General features: G+C 37.5%; 2 protein-coding genes across 2 annotated transcripts in view; both read left to right on the top strand.

The window, feature by feature from the left end:
• The first annotated feature begins 1,161 nt into the window (after positions 1 to 1,161).
• tm4sf18 (transmembrane 4 L six family member 18) lies at positions 1,162 to 3,904 on the top strand. The gene is made up of 4 exons (XM_067416314.1): positions 1,162 to 1,687; positions 2,716 to 2,787; positions 2,953 to 3,095; positions 3,180 to 3,904. The coding sequence occupies exons 1-4, from the start codon at positions 1,511 to 1,513 to the stop codon at positions 3,376 to 3,378; spliced, it is 591 nt and encodes a 196-aa protein (XP_067272415.1). The 5' UTR covers positions 1,162 to 1,510; the 3' UTR covers positions 3,379 to 3,904.
• A 4,960-nt stretch (positions 3,905 to 8,864) lies between these two features.
• The window catches only part of LOC137040569 (ceruloplasmin-like), a 29,734-nt gene continuing 24,478 nt past the window's right edge, over positions 8,865 to 14,120 (top strand). The window contains exons 1-9 of the mRNA XM_067416318.1: positions 8,865 to 9,050; positions 10,811 to 11,055; positions 11,159 to 11,371; positions 11,832 to 12,005; positions 12,157 to 12,411; positions 12,514 to 12,679; positions 12,771 to 12,910; positions 13,437 to 13,577; positions 13,655 to 13,699. Coding sequence (XP_067272419.1) covers positions 8,893 to 9,050; positions 10,811 to 11,055; positions 11,159 to 11,371; positions 11,832 to 12,005; positions 12,157 to 12,411; positions 12,514 to 12,679; positions 12,771 to 12,910; positions 13,437 to 13,577; positions 13,655 to 13,699 — 1,537 coding nt within the window. The 5' untranslated portion in view covers positions 8,865 to 8,892. The remainder of the gene's footprint in view (positions 9,051 to 10,810; positions 11,056 to 11,158; positions 11,372 to 11,831; positions 12,006 to 12,156; positions 12,412 to 12,513; positions 12,680 to 12,770; positions 12,911 to 13,436; positions 13,578 to 13,654; positions 13,700 to 14,120) is intronic.

Here is a 14,120-nt window from a genome sequence, read left to right as displayed (position 1 = left end):
AGATTTTACACCATAACCAAATATGCAAGTATCAATGTTGTCTAAGATGTTTTTTTGGCAGTTATTGCCCTGTTAAGACATCTTCGGGTAATCACTGTCTGTTTCCTCTGGGGAAAATTAAGGACAAAAGACATGAGATATATTTTGTGATCTCTGAACCCAATGTCATTAGTGTGTGTGTGTGTGTGTGTGTGTGTGTGTGTGTGTGTGTGTGTGTGTGTGTGTGTGTGTGTGAGCCTGTTTATGTGGTTTATGAGGACACAAATTTGTATAACTACATGGGTATTACACTGGTATTACACTATAAAGGTGGTTTATGAGGACATATCAAATGTCCTCATAATTCAAATGGCCTTAAAAACATACTAAATGATGTTTTTTTGAGAAAGTAAAAATGCAGAATGTTTCCTGTGATGGGTAGGTTTAGGGGCAGGGGCAGTGTAAGGGGATAGACAATACGGTTTGTACGGTATAAAAACCATTACGCCTATGGAGAGTCCCTGTAAACCACATAGACCAACATGTGTGTGTGTGTGTGTGTGTGTGTGTGTGTGTGTGTGTGTGTGTGTGTGTGTGTGTGTGTGTGTGTGTGTGTGTGTGTGTGTGTGTGTGTGTGTGTGTGTGTGTGTGTGTGTGTGTGTGTGTGTGTGTGTGTGTGTGTGTGTGAGGGAGAGAGAGAGAGACAGCAAGTCTCAAATTAGAAGTGTTGAAGATTGAAACAAGACCCATCTGCACATCATTTAGACTGCAAAGGCCTTTAAAGACAAAGGCGTAATTCCACAAAAATATGAATCATCAAAACATCATATTAGAAGGATTTCTGTATGTGACACTGAAGACTGGGGTAATGATGCTGGAAATTAAGCTTGCATTATCAGAAAGAAATTACATGTTACAATAGAAAACACATAGACTAGAAAACTATTTTAAAATAGAATAATAAGTCACAGTTTTTACTGTATTTTTGACCCAATAAATGCAGCCTTATGGGCAGAAGAGAATTCTTTCAAAAACATTTAAAAATCTTACCAACCACAAACTTTTGAACCATGGTGGATGTTTAAAAATGACAATGACTACTAAATAAAGATACTTTTTCACTTTGTCATCACTGGAAAACTTTTCAAAAACAAGATAAAACTCCATCTGTCATCTATATGTCATTGGTATTGTACAAAAAAATATGGACACTTGTAGAAATACAACAGGTATTGTAGCACCTTGAACACAAGGTTAAACTGCAACAAGAATTAAACTGTATTCTATTAGTTTTGTTGCAAAACAAAGTCCCCCAAAAAGGGTCCCGGTCTTATCATCTGTCAGAGAGTTTGCAGTCACACTGTATAATGTCAGCCCGTTTCCTGTCTCCTCCTCCTCAGAGGGCCACCAGCTCATGGGGGGGCCGAGGAGGGGGGTAGCCTCTTAAAATCCTTCCACTCCTCAGTCCACCACCCTAGTTTCCTATCCCGGATTACAGCCGCTGTTCTCTTTCTCTCTGCTCCGGGTGAAGATGTGTTCTCTGGGCTTTGCCAGGTCTCTGGGTTTGGCCCTCATCCCTCTCGCCACTTGCTGCATCGTGGCAAACATCCTGCTCTTCTTTCCAGATGGAAAGACGATATACATTCAGGAGGATCATGTGACCAAATATATCTGGTACTTTATGGGAATCGGAGGAGGTGGTTTGTTGGTGAGTATCATATTTTTGTCGTTGTGAATGTTGTCTTGTGTCATATGGAGGCTGCTGGACACACCCTCTCCACACCGTGGTCACATCTGAATAAACACTCTAAATATAGTCTTAATTTAAATATAAAAATTATGGTTTTAAATGTTTTAAAGATTAGGGCTAGGTTGAGATGTTAAGATCATGTTAGGCTAATGATAAATCATTACAATTACACAAATATATACATATAATAATAACTAAAGTTTTGGTTTAGGATGTAGAAAATGTATTGTGTAAGTGTGTGTCCCATTGGAAGTGTGTGTGTGTGTGTGTGAGTATGTGTGTGTGTCTGTGGAAGATTCTTGGTTGTGTATTCAAAAGCTTTATATCTGCGATCTCAAGACGAATTCACGATAAAATTTAGCTCTTACTGCCCACGCCCCCTTGAAGGTTAGACTTAGGGTGGGTTTAGGGGTGGACCCGACGACATTTACACATTTTGCATATTTTTCGTAATGGTCAGATTGTGTTAATTTAGGCAACTCGTACAATACTTACAAATTCTCATATAAGATTGTGTTGGAATGAGTGTTATTGAGTAAACTTCTGGGCATTTCATTTTCTATTTTCTTAAATGAGAAAATAATGAGCTAACAATAAAATACATTACTTTGTGTAAATTATTACATGAAACACAGGCTACATCTGAAGAAACAAGAATACGCATTTACCTAGTAAGCAATGAAAACTTCACAGGAATTAATGGAATTAAACTTAAGATGAAGAACTGGGTCAAATTGTCAGATATCCATTATGTTACTATTACTTCTTTGTTGACGATATGCAAGACTGTTTCACATTTAACACAATTTTCCAAATCCACACCAAATTCTACATTTTAACACAAATGACCAAATCACTTTTTGACAGTCTAAGAAAAAAAATTCCAGGTTTTTTCTTGTTGAATATCCCATTAATTCAAAAAAATATAGCTGCAACTACTCAAGTATCCAGCTGAACTGTGTTAATAACTCCTTGTCCACATTCAGGTGCTGATTCCGGCCAGTGTGTTTCTGGGAATGGAAAAGTGTGCGGATTCCTGTGGAACAGAGAGCTGTGCGGTGAGTGTTGGGAAGGGGGAGCTCTAAATAATGTTATCCCATTATTTTCCTGTTAACACTGTGAAGCTGCTTTGAAACAATCAGCATTGTAAAAAGTGCTATATAAATAAAGTTGACATGCTGTACAGGTCAGCCACATTCATCAGTTTCACATTGTGTGTGCAGATGTGTGGTTCAGTGATAGCGGCTCTGGTGGGACTCGCCGGCTCTGGATATTGCTTCCTGATCTCTGCTCTGGCGCTCTTAAAGGGGCCGTATTGCTTTACTTTTTTGGGATGGAATTATCCTTTTGAGACCGAGGGGGGACAGTGAGTTCTTTTTTTTTTTTGATAATGCATTCATGGTGACTTCATTAGACAAAAGTCCTGAACTCTTTTCCTTCATTTATTCAGGTATCTGTTTGCTCGAGACAGATGGTCTAACTGCACTCAACCGACACACATTGTGGAGTGGAACGTGACTTTGCTGTCCATCCTGTTGGGGCTCAGTGCCCTGGAGTTCTTTGTCTGCTTCCTGCAGCTCGTCAGTGGTCTGGTGAACGCAGTGTGCAGGCCATGCTGCTACAAACAGGAGTACAGTCTAAACGCCTGAGGACGGATCACTTTCCAGCCCCTGTCAATCAGAAACCGGACTGCTGTGACTGCAGCAGAAACACTGGGCCATCAGAGAGCTGACAAATCTGTCAATCACACACTCCAACCCAGACAGAAACATAGTGTCGGCCCGGATCCGGGACACATCTGGCACATGTAAATTCCATGCATGCCAGATGTGGGCCTGATCTGGGCCGATACTATGTTGCTGTCTGGGAATACATATTAACAGCTGCAAGTCGCCTTGGACAATATGTAAACACGAAGTCAATTTCCACAGTTTGTATTAGCAGCACGTTTTCTGTATAGAACAAATGTTTGTATTGTATTGTACCACAGTATGCATTTTGCTAAAATATAAAAGTATTTTTGTATGAGTTCTGGTTGTTTTGTACAGGAGGTTGTTTTGTAAATTATTTAAATATTGAGAGTAATAGTAGCAAAGTTGATGAATATTGTTTTATATACCTATAAATGCTGTAATATGTTAGAAATATTGCAATAAATAAATACATTTACATTTACATTTTTACTTTTTTTCTGTTTTGTTCGATTTGTGGATAATTTCACATTTTGGGATTTCAGCGATTGCAGTACTACATCACTGCAAAAAAATCCACTGGGAAATTGTTGCTGCAAGCCTTATTATCCCAATAATCTCTCAAAAATTAAGCCGTGTCACACTGTAGCACTTGCCCAAAGCCTCTTTGTTATGTATTTTATATATATGCAGATTTCGAGCCAAACATAAGCTACATAAGTAAATGAGCAGAAATTCTTTCGTTTACAGATGGAATTTAACCCCGATCCAGATTTCCTGTATTTTTGTGTATATATTATACTAAACAGTTTCAGATTTTTAATCAAAATCTCAAATATATCACCACAGTATATTTATGTGGGGGAAGAAACGAAATCCTCCTGAAATCAACAACTTTGTGCCAACTTTAGCAGAAACCAAATGCTTCAGAGAACCGGAGCACAGTCTTTCAAATCGCTGTGGTGCCATTTTTGCAAACTCTTACCCAATTGAGGTTTTTTTTTCAGAATGAACTGCCCATATAAAGGCCAGAGCATCCCAGTAAGGTTCAACTCAAGAATATCTCTGCCTAGATAATCAGAGGTATATTTACTCTGTTGGATTATTGTAGCATAAACAATCAATCAGTCAGTCAACTTTATTTATATAGCGCTTTTACAGTGACGATTGTTTCAAAGCAGCTTCACAGTGTTAAACAGAATAATAGTGCAACAAAATTTGATTTGGCTGTACAGTCGTACTGGAGAAAACAGTGATGTTATCAGCTTATTTTAATTTATCATATAGCGACAATGTTGGCAGATCAGTATTATAGTTTATAGAATTAAATAAGACCCAATTCGTTAATTTTATTTGTATATTTAGTTGAATAACTTGGATCATAATTTTAGTGTCACCAACTGAGCAAGCCAAGCCAAAGGCGACAGTGGCGAGGAACCAAAACTCCATCAGGGCATGGTGGAGAACAATAAACCTTTGGAGAAACCAGACTCTGTGCCAGGTGCCAGTTCTCCTCTGGTCTGTTAACAAACAGTGTATGATTATTATTATGGCAGAAATAATATTAGATCGTAATATTCAAAAGTTTGTGGTATCACGCAAAAGATGTATTTATTAAGGATGACGCGTCGATTACACAAAAATATAAATTTGAAGGATTGGAGTCATCGCGTCAGAGGCGGGTTTAATTAGGATGATGTGTTCGAGTAAACTATTATTGAATACGAATATTCAAAATTCTCCCTTATATGATGCATTCATCACATTCAAGTCTCTTCTAACGAGCTAATGTGTTTGATTAGGAAGAGTTTGAAAATTTGGCATGCAACAGGGTTGGGAAACATTAGCCTGCCACAGTGTTTCGGGCCATATAGACCTGAATGGTCAGAAATGGTTTGAATTGTGAGGAAAACTAGAGCCTGTTGGGGAGAACATGCAAACTCCTCACAGAAAGGCTTTCTGGGCCAAGACTTAAACCAGGGATCTTGCTGTGAGGCAACAGTGTTACCCACTGAACCGCCAGAGAAGAAATCATGTTTCTTTGAATTATGACAAGTTTCCCTAGAGCAGTAAAGCATCTTCATGCCATTACACTACCATATGTATGATGATCTTTTCTAGGTTTGTTTATACCAGATGTAAACAAGCACGCTTTCTTCCAAACAGTTCCACTTTTGACTAACAGAACATTCTCTCAGAATTTTTGAGGATCATCAAGGTGTGTTTTGGCAAAATTCAGGCAAGCTTTAATGTTGTTCTGGATTAGCATTATGGCTCTTCCATGGATGCCATTTCTGGCCAGCGTCTTTGTTATAGTTGACTTGTGAACACTGACCTCTACTGATGTAAGAGATTCCTGCAGTTCCTTAGATGTTGTCCTTGGCTCTTGTGACTTGCTGGATGAGTCATGTACTTTTAGAGGAATTTAGGAAGTTTAACCAATTCTGGTCCATGTTTTCTCAGTTTAGAGATAATGGATGTCAATATGGTTCTTTGGAATTGCAGAACCTTTGAAATAGCTTTGTAACCCTTCCCACATTGATGCATGTCAAAAATCTGCCATTATATTTACTCACCCTCAATCCATTCCAGTTTCCAAATTTCCCATTTCCAAGTTTCCAAATCTGCATGAAAATTTGTGAAACACAAAATATGAAAAATGTAAAAGGCATAATTATTATTTAAAAATAAAGTATTACAGTTCTTGAGTTTTGCTCTATCTCTCCTTGACATGTTCAGGAATAGTGAGGTTTGTCAACAACAACAAAACAACAAAAAACCTTTGCAAAGTGTAGCATAGCTTGCTTCATTATTTATAAATGATCTGCCCCAGTGGATTGCAATTGAGTTTCAAGACATTTTACAGTTGCCTATTGCTTACACACTTTTTTTTTTTTTTTTTTTTTTTGTTGTTGTTGTTGCAGAATTTGGCTCACTATGTCAAAACTCTTCACACAAGCCAATCAGATATAGAACTCGGAGATTAACAACTCACATCTATGCCAAACTAAAACACTACAATCAAAACTTAACACTCCTTTCTAAGCATTTCAGTAGTTCAGACTTACATCAAATTAAATAGAGTAAAGATTATGCTTATTTGGCATGCTGCCCGGGGGAGGGCTCCGGGCTCGGAATTTGGCCCGAACTCTGTTCAAGAGTTCAACTCTGTTCTTCACATGAAGATATCGTAGGACTTCAGAAGACTTGGAATGCAACATGAGTTAATACTTTTATACTGTTTTGGTCCATTTTTGCAATAAATACTTGTGACGGTACATTTATTTGCCTGTTATGTGTTTTATATTGTTTAGATATGGGTTTAGGGTAGGAGTTGGGTTAGTTGCTCCAAATTATAAAAGTAGCCTTTAAATATTATAATATTAAAATAATTAAATGTGTCTGTTTATGATGCCAAAGGTTTATCATTGAAATGAATGGAGCACCCAGTGTGTCGAAAAATGCCGCCTAGAGGCACCTTTAGCGTCTTCATTGTGACGCGGAAGGCACTTGACCATGCTTCGGATTTTGACGCCTTAGGAGTGAGAACGGGTTGAAACTTCACTAAAATTCTTCCAACAAAACCATACACAAAAGCACAATTTGAATTACTCTTTCACATCACCAGCAACACACTGATGGGCTTTATATAAAGGACTGCAATCTTTGTGTTTCTATTTTTATTGTCATTTTCTCAGACTTTCTTTGAGTAAAACTCAGGTAGAATTTCTAATTTCTGCAGTAATCAAACAATAGTTTTGACAAACAACAAACATTCTTACAGGGAAAAAAAAGAAGAATTACAAATCATCAAATTTAGTAACAAAACAAACAAACAAACAAACTAAAAAAATTACTGGATAAATAGCCATTGGGAAAAAGCTGCTTCTTGAAGTTATGTTTCTGTAGGATGCAACTTAATGCTGACACTGTTGATATTGTGGAATAGATTTCTATTTGCAATTATACATTGTAGCTACTCACAAAGTCGGATTGCATTATTTTCTCACCCTATTTCAATGATGGCAAGGTCTTGTTGTTGAGTGAAGAGCTGTTTGCTTCCACCTTAAGGAGGTCGTCCAACCATTCTGAAATTGCCACCACAATATGCCATTGGTTAGGCTCTTTTTCACATTACTTTCAAACTATACACAGTACTGTAACATCATAATGGTATTACTTTATATAACTACCACAGCACTACCCATTTTTGTATAGTACATTTAGTACAGTAATCCTGTAAAATGATATAGAAACAGTAGGTACAGTCTGGAGTAGAAAGATATACCTGTTCTCCAGTCAGAAAGTCCTTATTATCGATGCTACTGTGTAGTCGACTGAGGTTAGGGTGGAAACTTTGCCCAGCCTCACTCATGGACAGGCCATGATTTATCACATAGTCCGCCAGAGTAGCCCTTGTGTAATCTGTAATCTCATATGCATCTCCACACTGGTCCTTGTCTTCTTACGCTGACTCTCATTGCCTCCATGCTTGCAAAGTTCTCAAACTGTCTTACCCAAGGCATATTCGTAGGGCTAAGGCTCAGAACGATTGATGTTTTGTTTTCTGTGACAGGGTTTTCAGATGTGTTTCAGATGTCCAGATGAGTTTTTCATTTTGAACAGAGCATTTTCTCAATGATAACAGGTGATTTTTTTTTTAGAAAAAGTGTCTAATGTAAGAAAATGTGTAGTGTTTCACAATAAGTGTGTTACAGAATTGTAAACAAAGTGCACAGTTGACAATGTGTTTAAGCTACACTGGGTTAAAGGTATGCTACAAGAAGTTTAGCCATTGAGGCTTTAAAGCATTAGATTTTAGTATGTTAGCAATGGGTAAAAATTCTAACTGCTAAGTCATTTCACAGCGGGCAAACATTTCTCAATTCAACATGAGATCCTATTGATTTTTACATAATGCAAACAAGGATTTTGGTCAGAATTGTTTCCCCCGTCTACTACGCACAAACACACTGAATCATTGGGGTTTCTTTACAATTTTTACCCAGTCCATATGCTTGTTTTAGGTGATATAAGCAACATTGATATATCAAAAAAATATGTCAGTGTCATTGTTTTGTCTCAAGATGCACACCAGTAATGCACTTTTAGAAATAAACCAAGGCTTATTCCTGTCTTAATCTAAACCTTGCCTGTGAAACCAGGCCTTAATGTCTTTATTCAGATCAGAATGGGCAAAAGCAAAACAATTCAGTCCCAAGCTTTATCAGAGTGATGGTTAATGACTGCAAAGAAAACTTTTCTGATAGACAGGAATTTCCCAGTGTCCATCAGGTCGCATACTGCCAGTAAATCCATGGGGTCATGTACTGGTAGACCGGCCAGCTGTGTGTGTATTAGTCAACTTGTCCTCTTCACGTCTGTTGTGATTGGCTGACTGCTGTCACCTTCTATCATTTAAAAAAGCAAAGCATCTGCTCCATTCTAATAGTCAAATCCCAGTGACCCAAAATGAAGGGGCTGCAGTGGACACTGCTCGGGGTTTTGTGTTGTGCTGGCATTGTGTCTTCTATCACAAGGGAATATTTTTTTGCCATTAAGGAGATTCAGTGGGATTATGCTCCTAGTGGTAAAAATCTGATTCAGAACAAAACCATAAAAGAAGATGAGTGAGTATAAACACTTTTAAGTAGAATATACAGGAGTTATGAGTCCTGTAAGCAAGAAACTAATTATAACAACATTTTAACTCAAACATTTAAAATACACTGCAGTTTTAATTTATGATTGTAAATTAAAGCCTTCTTTAGAACTTCAATGACAATTCCGCTTGTATATTGCTTATTACTTACTCAACTATGCACTGTAAAAAAAGACAGGGAAATACAGTATTAAAGAGTATTATTTCACAATAAATTACTGTAGTCAGAAATTTACAGTGAAATGAATGTCATTTTCTTATGAATTACTGTTAATCACAGCAAAGGGATATTTTACTGCTCTTGTTTTACTGTGAATTAACATTATAAAGTTGTCTTTAACCATGCCACTGTAAGAAATTATATCGTTTAGTACTGTAATTGTTTTGATTGTTTTCAGTGTTCCGTTAGCTTGGGCTCTTGGAATTTGATATATTCATGTTCAAATTTCTGATCAAGACATGTCAGAAGTGTGACAAATGAAAACATTTGTTAAAATGATGACAAACTAGAATATAAAAACAAGTTAACTGGCTGATTTTAATATAGTCAATCTATACCATTATCAGTGTTATTTCAGATATACCAATATCTTATTTCTGTCAGGACCAATGTCGTCAAATATGATTGATTATTAGCGTAGAGTTTGGTTTGGCTGTATGGTTCTGTTCTGGGCAAGAACTCCCTGCACATTATGCAGCCTAGCATGGATAAGAGCAGGGAGAGGAGCAATAGCCCCCCTTAGGGTAAACAGAACAGAACTGACATGATGTATTGTAGATATCATTAATTTTGATTAATAATTATCATTTATTAATATTAAATGTAGAAATTAATTCAGAAATTTAGTCTGATTCAAGGGGATTAGTTTGATTTCAAATTCACAGTTGTTTGTAGAATAGCAATAGCAAAGCAGCTGCTGAGATTATTTTATCAACTTGATGCACAGACATCAATACTTGACTCAACAATGGTGACACTCAACAAATGCTACTCATAATACAGTTATATTCTGAATATTACTAAATAAACAAACAACACAAAGGTGAACCAAATAGAAGTTCAACAACACAGATAAAACCAGCAAGAATCAAGAAAATCCACTGCATTCATGCCGCATTGCATGCTGGGAACCAGTACATATGCACTGTAGAGATACAGTATGATATTCCAAGAGTGTGGTTAGATACAAGAAAAGTCCTGCTGTGGAATTACTGTGAAATATTAACCTGGAATATACTGTCATTTCACTCAAACATTTTTTAACAGATAGATGATAGATAAAACTTTATTTATCCCCAAGGGTAACTTTAGATGTTACAGCAGCATGGACAACACGGTAATAGAAACACAGAAAACAACAGATAATTTATCAATACCCTATTCATAACCTAGTAAGCACCTAGCAACAACCATATCAACATCTAAGAAACCACACAGAAACATGTAAATGCCCTCATTCCAAAAAGTTTATGCAGTAGTCATAAATGTAATCTCAAATCATGCTTTTTTTTTGAGAAGATGTCTACTATTCCTCAGAATTAGAAACATTGAAAGAAATTTTGCCTGAATTCCAAATTCCAAAAGGACAAGAACCATTCACATTTCCTTTAGAAGTTTATACAAAAATAAAATAGAAGCCTACAAGGGTAGAAATGTAGGTTGCTAGGCTTTCTGTGAGTGATTGCATGTAAAAGCCTCTCAGATTATTATATTTTGGTGTTTGACAGAGATGCACAGGTGTTTCTGGAGAGGGGAGCGCAGCGGATCGGGCGGGTGTATAAGAAGGCCGTGTATCAGCAATATACTGATGCCACCTACAGGCAGGAGATAGAAAAACCAAAATGGCTGGGCTATCTTGGACCCCTCATTAGTGCAGAGGAAGATGACATAGTTGTTGTGCATCTGAAGAACATGGCCACTCGAGCGTACTCCATCCATGCACACGGCCTCAGTTACAACAAAAGCAATGAAGGTGTCTGCTGGAAATGATGTCAAATAAGTGTCTGGATTCATGTCATCAGCATAACTCATGAAATGCTTATCATAAAAACTGTGAATATGGGGTTTCTTTTCAGGAGCACTGTATCCCGATTCATCGGAAAAAGTGGAGAAAAACGATGATTCAGTGCCCCCTGGAAAGTCTTTCACTTATGTTTGGACTCTAACGCCTTCCCATTCTCCTGCCAAAGATGATACTAACTGCCTGACCAGAATATACCACTCCCATGTTAACGCCCCCAAAGACATCGCCTCAGGTCTCATTGGACCTCTCATTATATGTAAAAAAGGTACAAATCTTACTCTTAACTTCAGGTTTCACATGCTAAGACCAATCAAATTACCTTGTTAATAAAACATCATATATTACTAACGCCCTGTTGAAAAAATACTGCGCTATTGACTGTAGACCAGGTTTTTGTTGGTCAATGGTGCAGTCGTTTTCAGTTCCTCAAAATAGCAACGTACCAACAATGTGCCTGAACACACCTGGTTTTCAGACTAGCACGTCCATGGAAATGAAAACTGTCTGGCTGAATCTAGCAAAAACATTTGAGGTGCTTGTCTTAAGTTGCTTGCAATCTCGTTGTTGGGTCCTTTATGTTAAACATCTGGCTAAGTGCTACACTATGACAAATTAATATAAAAAGCTGACCACCATGGAAGTCATTGTACAATATAATTCACACATGCATCTACAAGTTCTGACATAGTCCACTAATAAGCAGTCTTTTTTTGTGCAATTCTTAGGCTCTCTAGATGTCCATGGTGATAAGACAGGTGACTATCTTTACACCCTAATGTTTACGGTGTCTGATGAGAACTTCAGCTGGTACCTGGATGAAAATATCAAGACCTACTGCTCAGCAGCAGCCAAAGTAAACAAGAGTGATGAAGGCTTTCTGGAAAGCAATAAAATGCACTGTGAGTTCAGTAATAAAGTCCTGCAATAATGTCTCATGATAACATGAACAGGCCAATAGGTCAAACCCTGTTCTAGACACAACAATAATACTGTAAAGTATTCCATATACTGTAACTTGTAAAGAATTTCAACTTGTGAACTTTATTGTAGCTATCAATGGGTACGTCTATGGCAACTTGCCCGACCTCAGTATGTGTATGGGAAATAAAATCCACTGGCACCTGTTTGGGATGGGGAACGAGGTGGATATCCACTCAGCCTTCTTCCATGGACAGATCCTGACAGATAGGCGGCACCATGTTGACACCGTTAGTCTGTTCCCAGCTACTTTTGTTAATGTAGAGATGGTGGCGGACAATCCTGGCCAATGGCTCCTCAGCTGTCAAGTCAATGATCATCTGCAAGGTAAAGACTAACCACATCGGAGTGTAAATTTTGCATATACTTGTAATAATATATACTTGTAATTGTTGTGTTGAATTTAATTACATTTCTCCCCACTATTAGCTGGCATGCAAGCCCTTTTTGAGATCAAGAAATGTTTTCCAAATGTACATAAACCCAGACCATTTGGAGAAGTGAGACAGTATTTCATTGCTGCTGAGGAAATTATCTGGGATTATGGACCAACAGAGATAAACCAGTATACAGGGAAGAAACTTGTTGATGACAGGTAAAAATATTGTTTTAAGATCTTCACTGAGAGACATATTGAAGTCAAAGAGAATGTGCCTGAATTTGAGCTTGTGTCTGAATACCCACAGTGTATCTGACACTTTCTTTGATAACCGTAATAATCGCATCGGGGGCAAATACAAGAAGGTCCAATATGTGGAGTACACTGATGGCACATTCACCAAACGCAAAGAGAGGACCCCAGAGGAGCAGCACCTGGGAATTATGGGTAAATGTTGTAGACAGAACATTGGGCCCCACTATATAATCGGTGGCCTTAAGTACTATGCACTTACATGAAAATAAATAAGTACAATGTACTTACTGTGTTCAAATTGTATTGCAAAGCACTTTTCCTGATAATGAGTTGGGATACGGGTAGAGTTAGGGACAGCTGTGGTAGTATGGGTAAGTTTAGGGGGAGGGTTAGTTGTAAAGGAAGTGCCAGAAATTAATTACAGAAGTAATTACATGCAGGTTTTTTTTTTAAAGTAAGTACAATGTAAAAACACGTATGTACACAATAAGTAAATTGTATCAAATGATTGATTAAAATGTTAGTACATAGTAGTTAAGGCCACCTGATATAAAGAGGGTCCGAACATTGCATTTAACTTGGACTCTTCCTTCAACTATGATGTTACTATGAGCATGTTACAGTGATTTTCTTTTAAAAGCAGACATTTGTTTTTATTTCAACTTGATTGTACTTTGATTATAGGCACAAATTAATGTATTTGAGGGTTTTTTTTTAGGTCCAGTCATCAGAGCAGAGGAAGAGGACACAATTAAAGTGACATTTAGAAATAAAGCAAGCAGGCCCTACAGTATCCAACCTCATGGAGTGCAATATAGCATAGAAATGGATGGAACACTCTACCACAACGTCCTGGAAGGTGAAAAAAAAAACTTATTAAAATAAATGGTTTCAAAACATATGACGGTCTTCTTATTATTTTCTTTTTTTATGCAGAGTCATACACTGCCAAGAAGCTCCGTGAACTCAAGAAAGAAGCAAGTAAGAAAAAGATCTTAGTTATAAACAGAAATATCAGTGGATAAGCAACTTCAGACTGTTGTATATTAAGTCAAATATTGAATCATTGTCAGAGATCCTTGCGCAAAAGTTTGTTTTCTAGTACTGACTGGACTCAAACAAATCAGTCCAAAGTTCCCTCTTTGAATCATCTGGGTGAATGATGAGTGCATGACTGGCTTTACTGACAATGAACAGAGAGGAAAATCCAATTAGATTCAGCATATGATCTTCCTTTATATGTGTTTCTGGAATTCACCAGTTCACATAAAAAAATAGTCAAGAAATCCCTCAAAATGGGTAACACTTGTGTTCTGGGATCAACTCCGCCAGGGCTGTCCAATCCTGCTCATGGAGGGCCACTATCTTGCAAAGTGTAGCTCAAATCCTAATTAAACACACC

Source organism: Pseudorasbora parva, chromosome 14 (genome assembly GCF_024679245.1).
Source record: "Pseudorasbora parva isolate DD20220531a chromosome 14, ASM2467924v1, whole genome shotgun sequence".
In the NCBI taxonomy this organism is placed as follows: domain Eukaryota; kingdom Metazoa; phylum Chordata; class Actinopteri; order Cypriniformes; family Gobionidae; genus Pseudorasbora; species Pseudorasbora parva.
Note: the sequence above shows the minus strand (reverse complement) of the source record. Positions and strands in the feature narration are given on the sequence as shown.

What these genes read in the sequence shown, in the direction of transcription:
- tm4sf18 (XM_067416314.1), top strand. Translation starts at nt 1,511, where the DNA reads ATGTGTTCTCTGGGCTTTGCCAGGTCTCTGGGTTTGGCCCTCATCCCT. An exon ending in TCGGAGGAGGTGGTTTGTTG is followed by an intron (nt 1,688 to 2,715) that starts GTGAGTATCATA and finishes GTCCACATTCAG; the next exon opens with GTGCTGATTCCGGCCAGTGT. An exon ending in TTTGAGACCGAGGGGGGACA is followed by an intron (nt 3,096 to 3,179) that starts GTGAGTTCTTTT and finishes TCATTTATTCAG; the next exon opens with GTATCTGTTTGCTCGAGACA.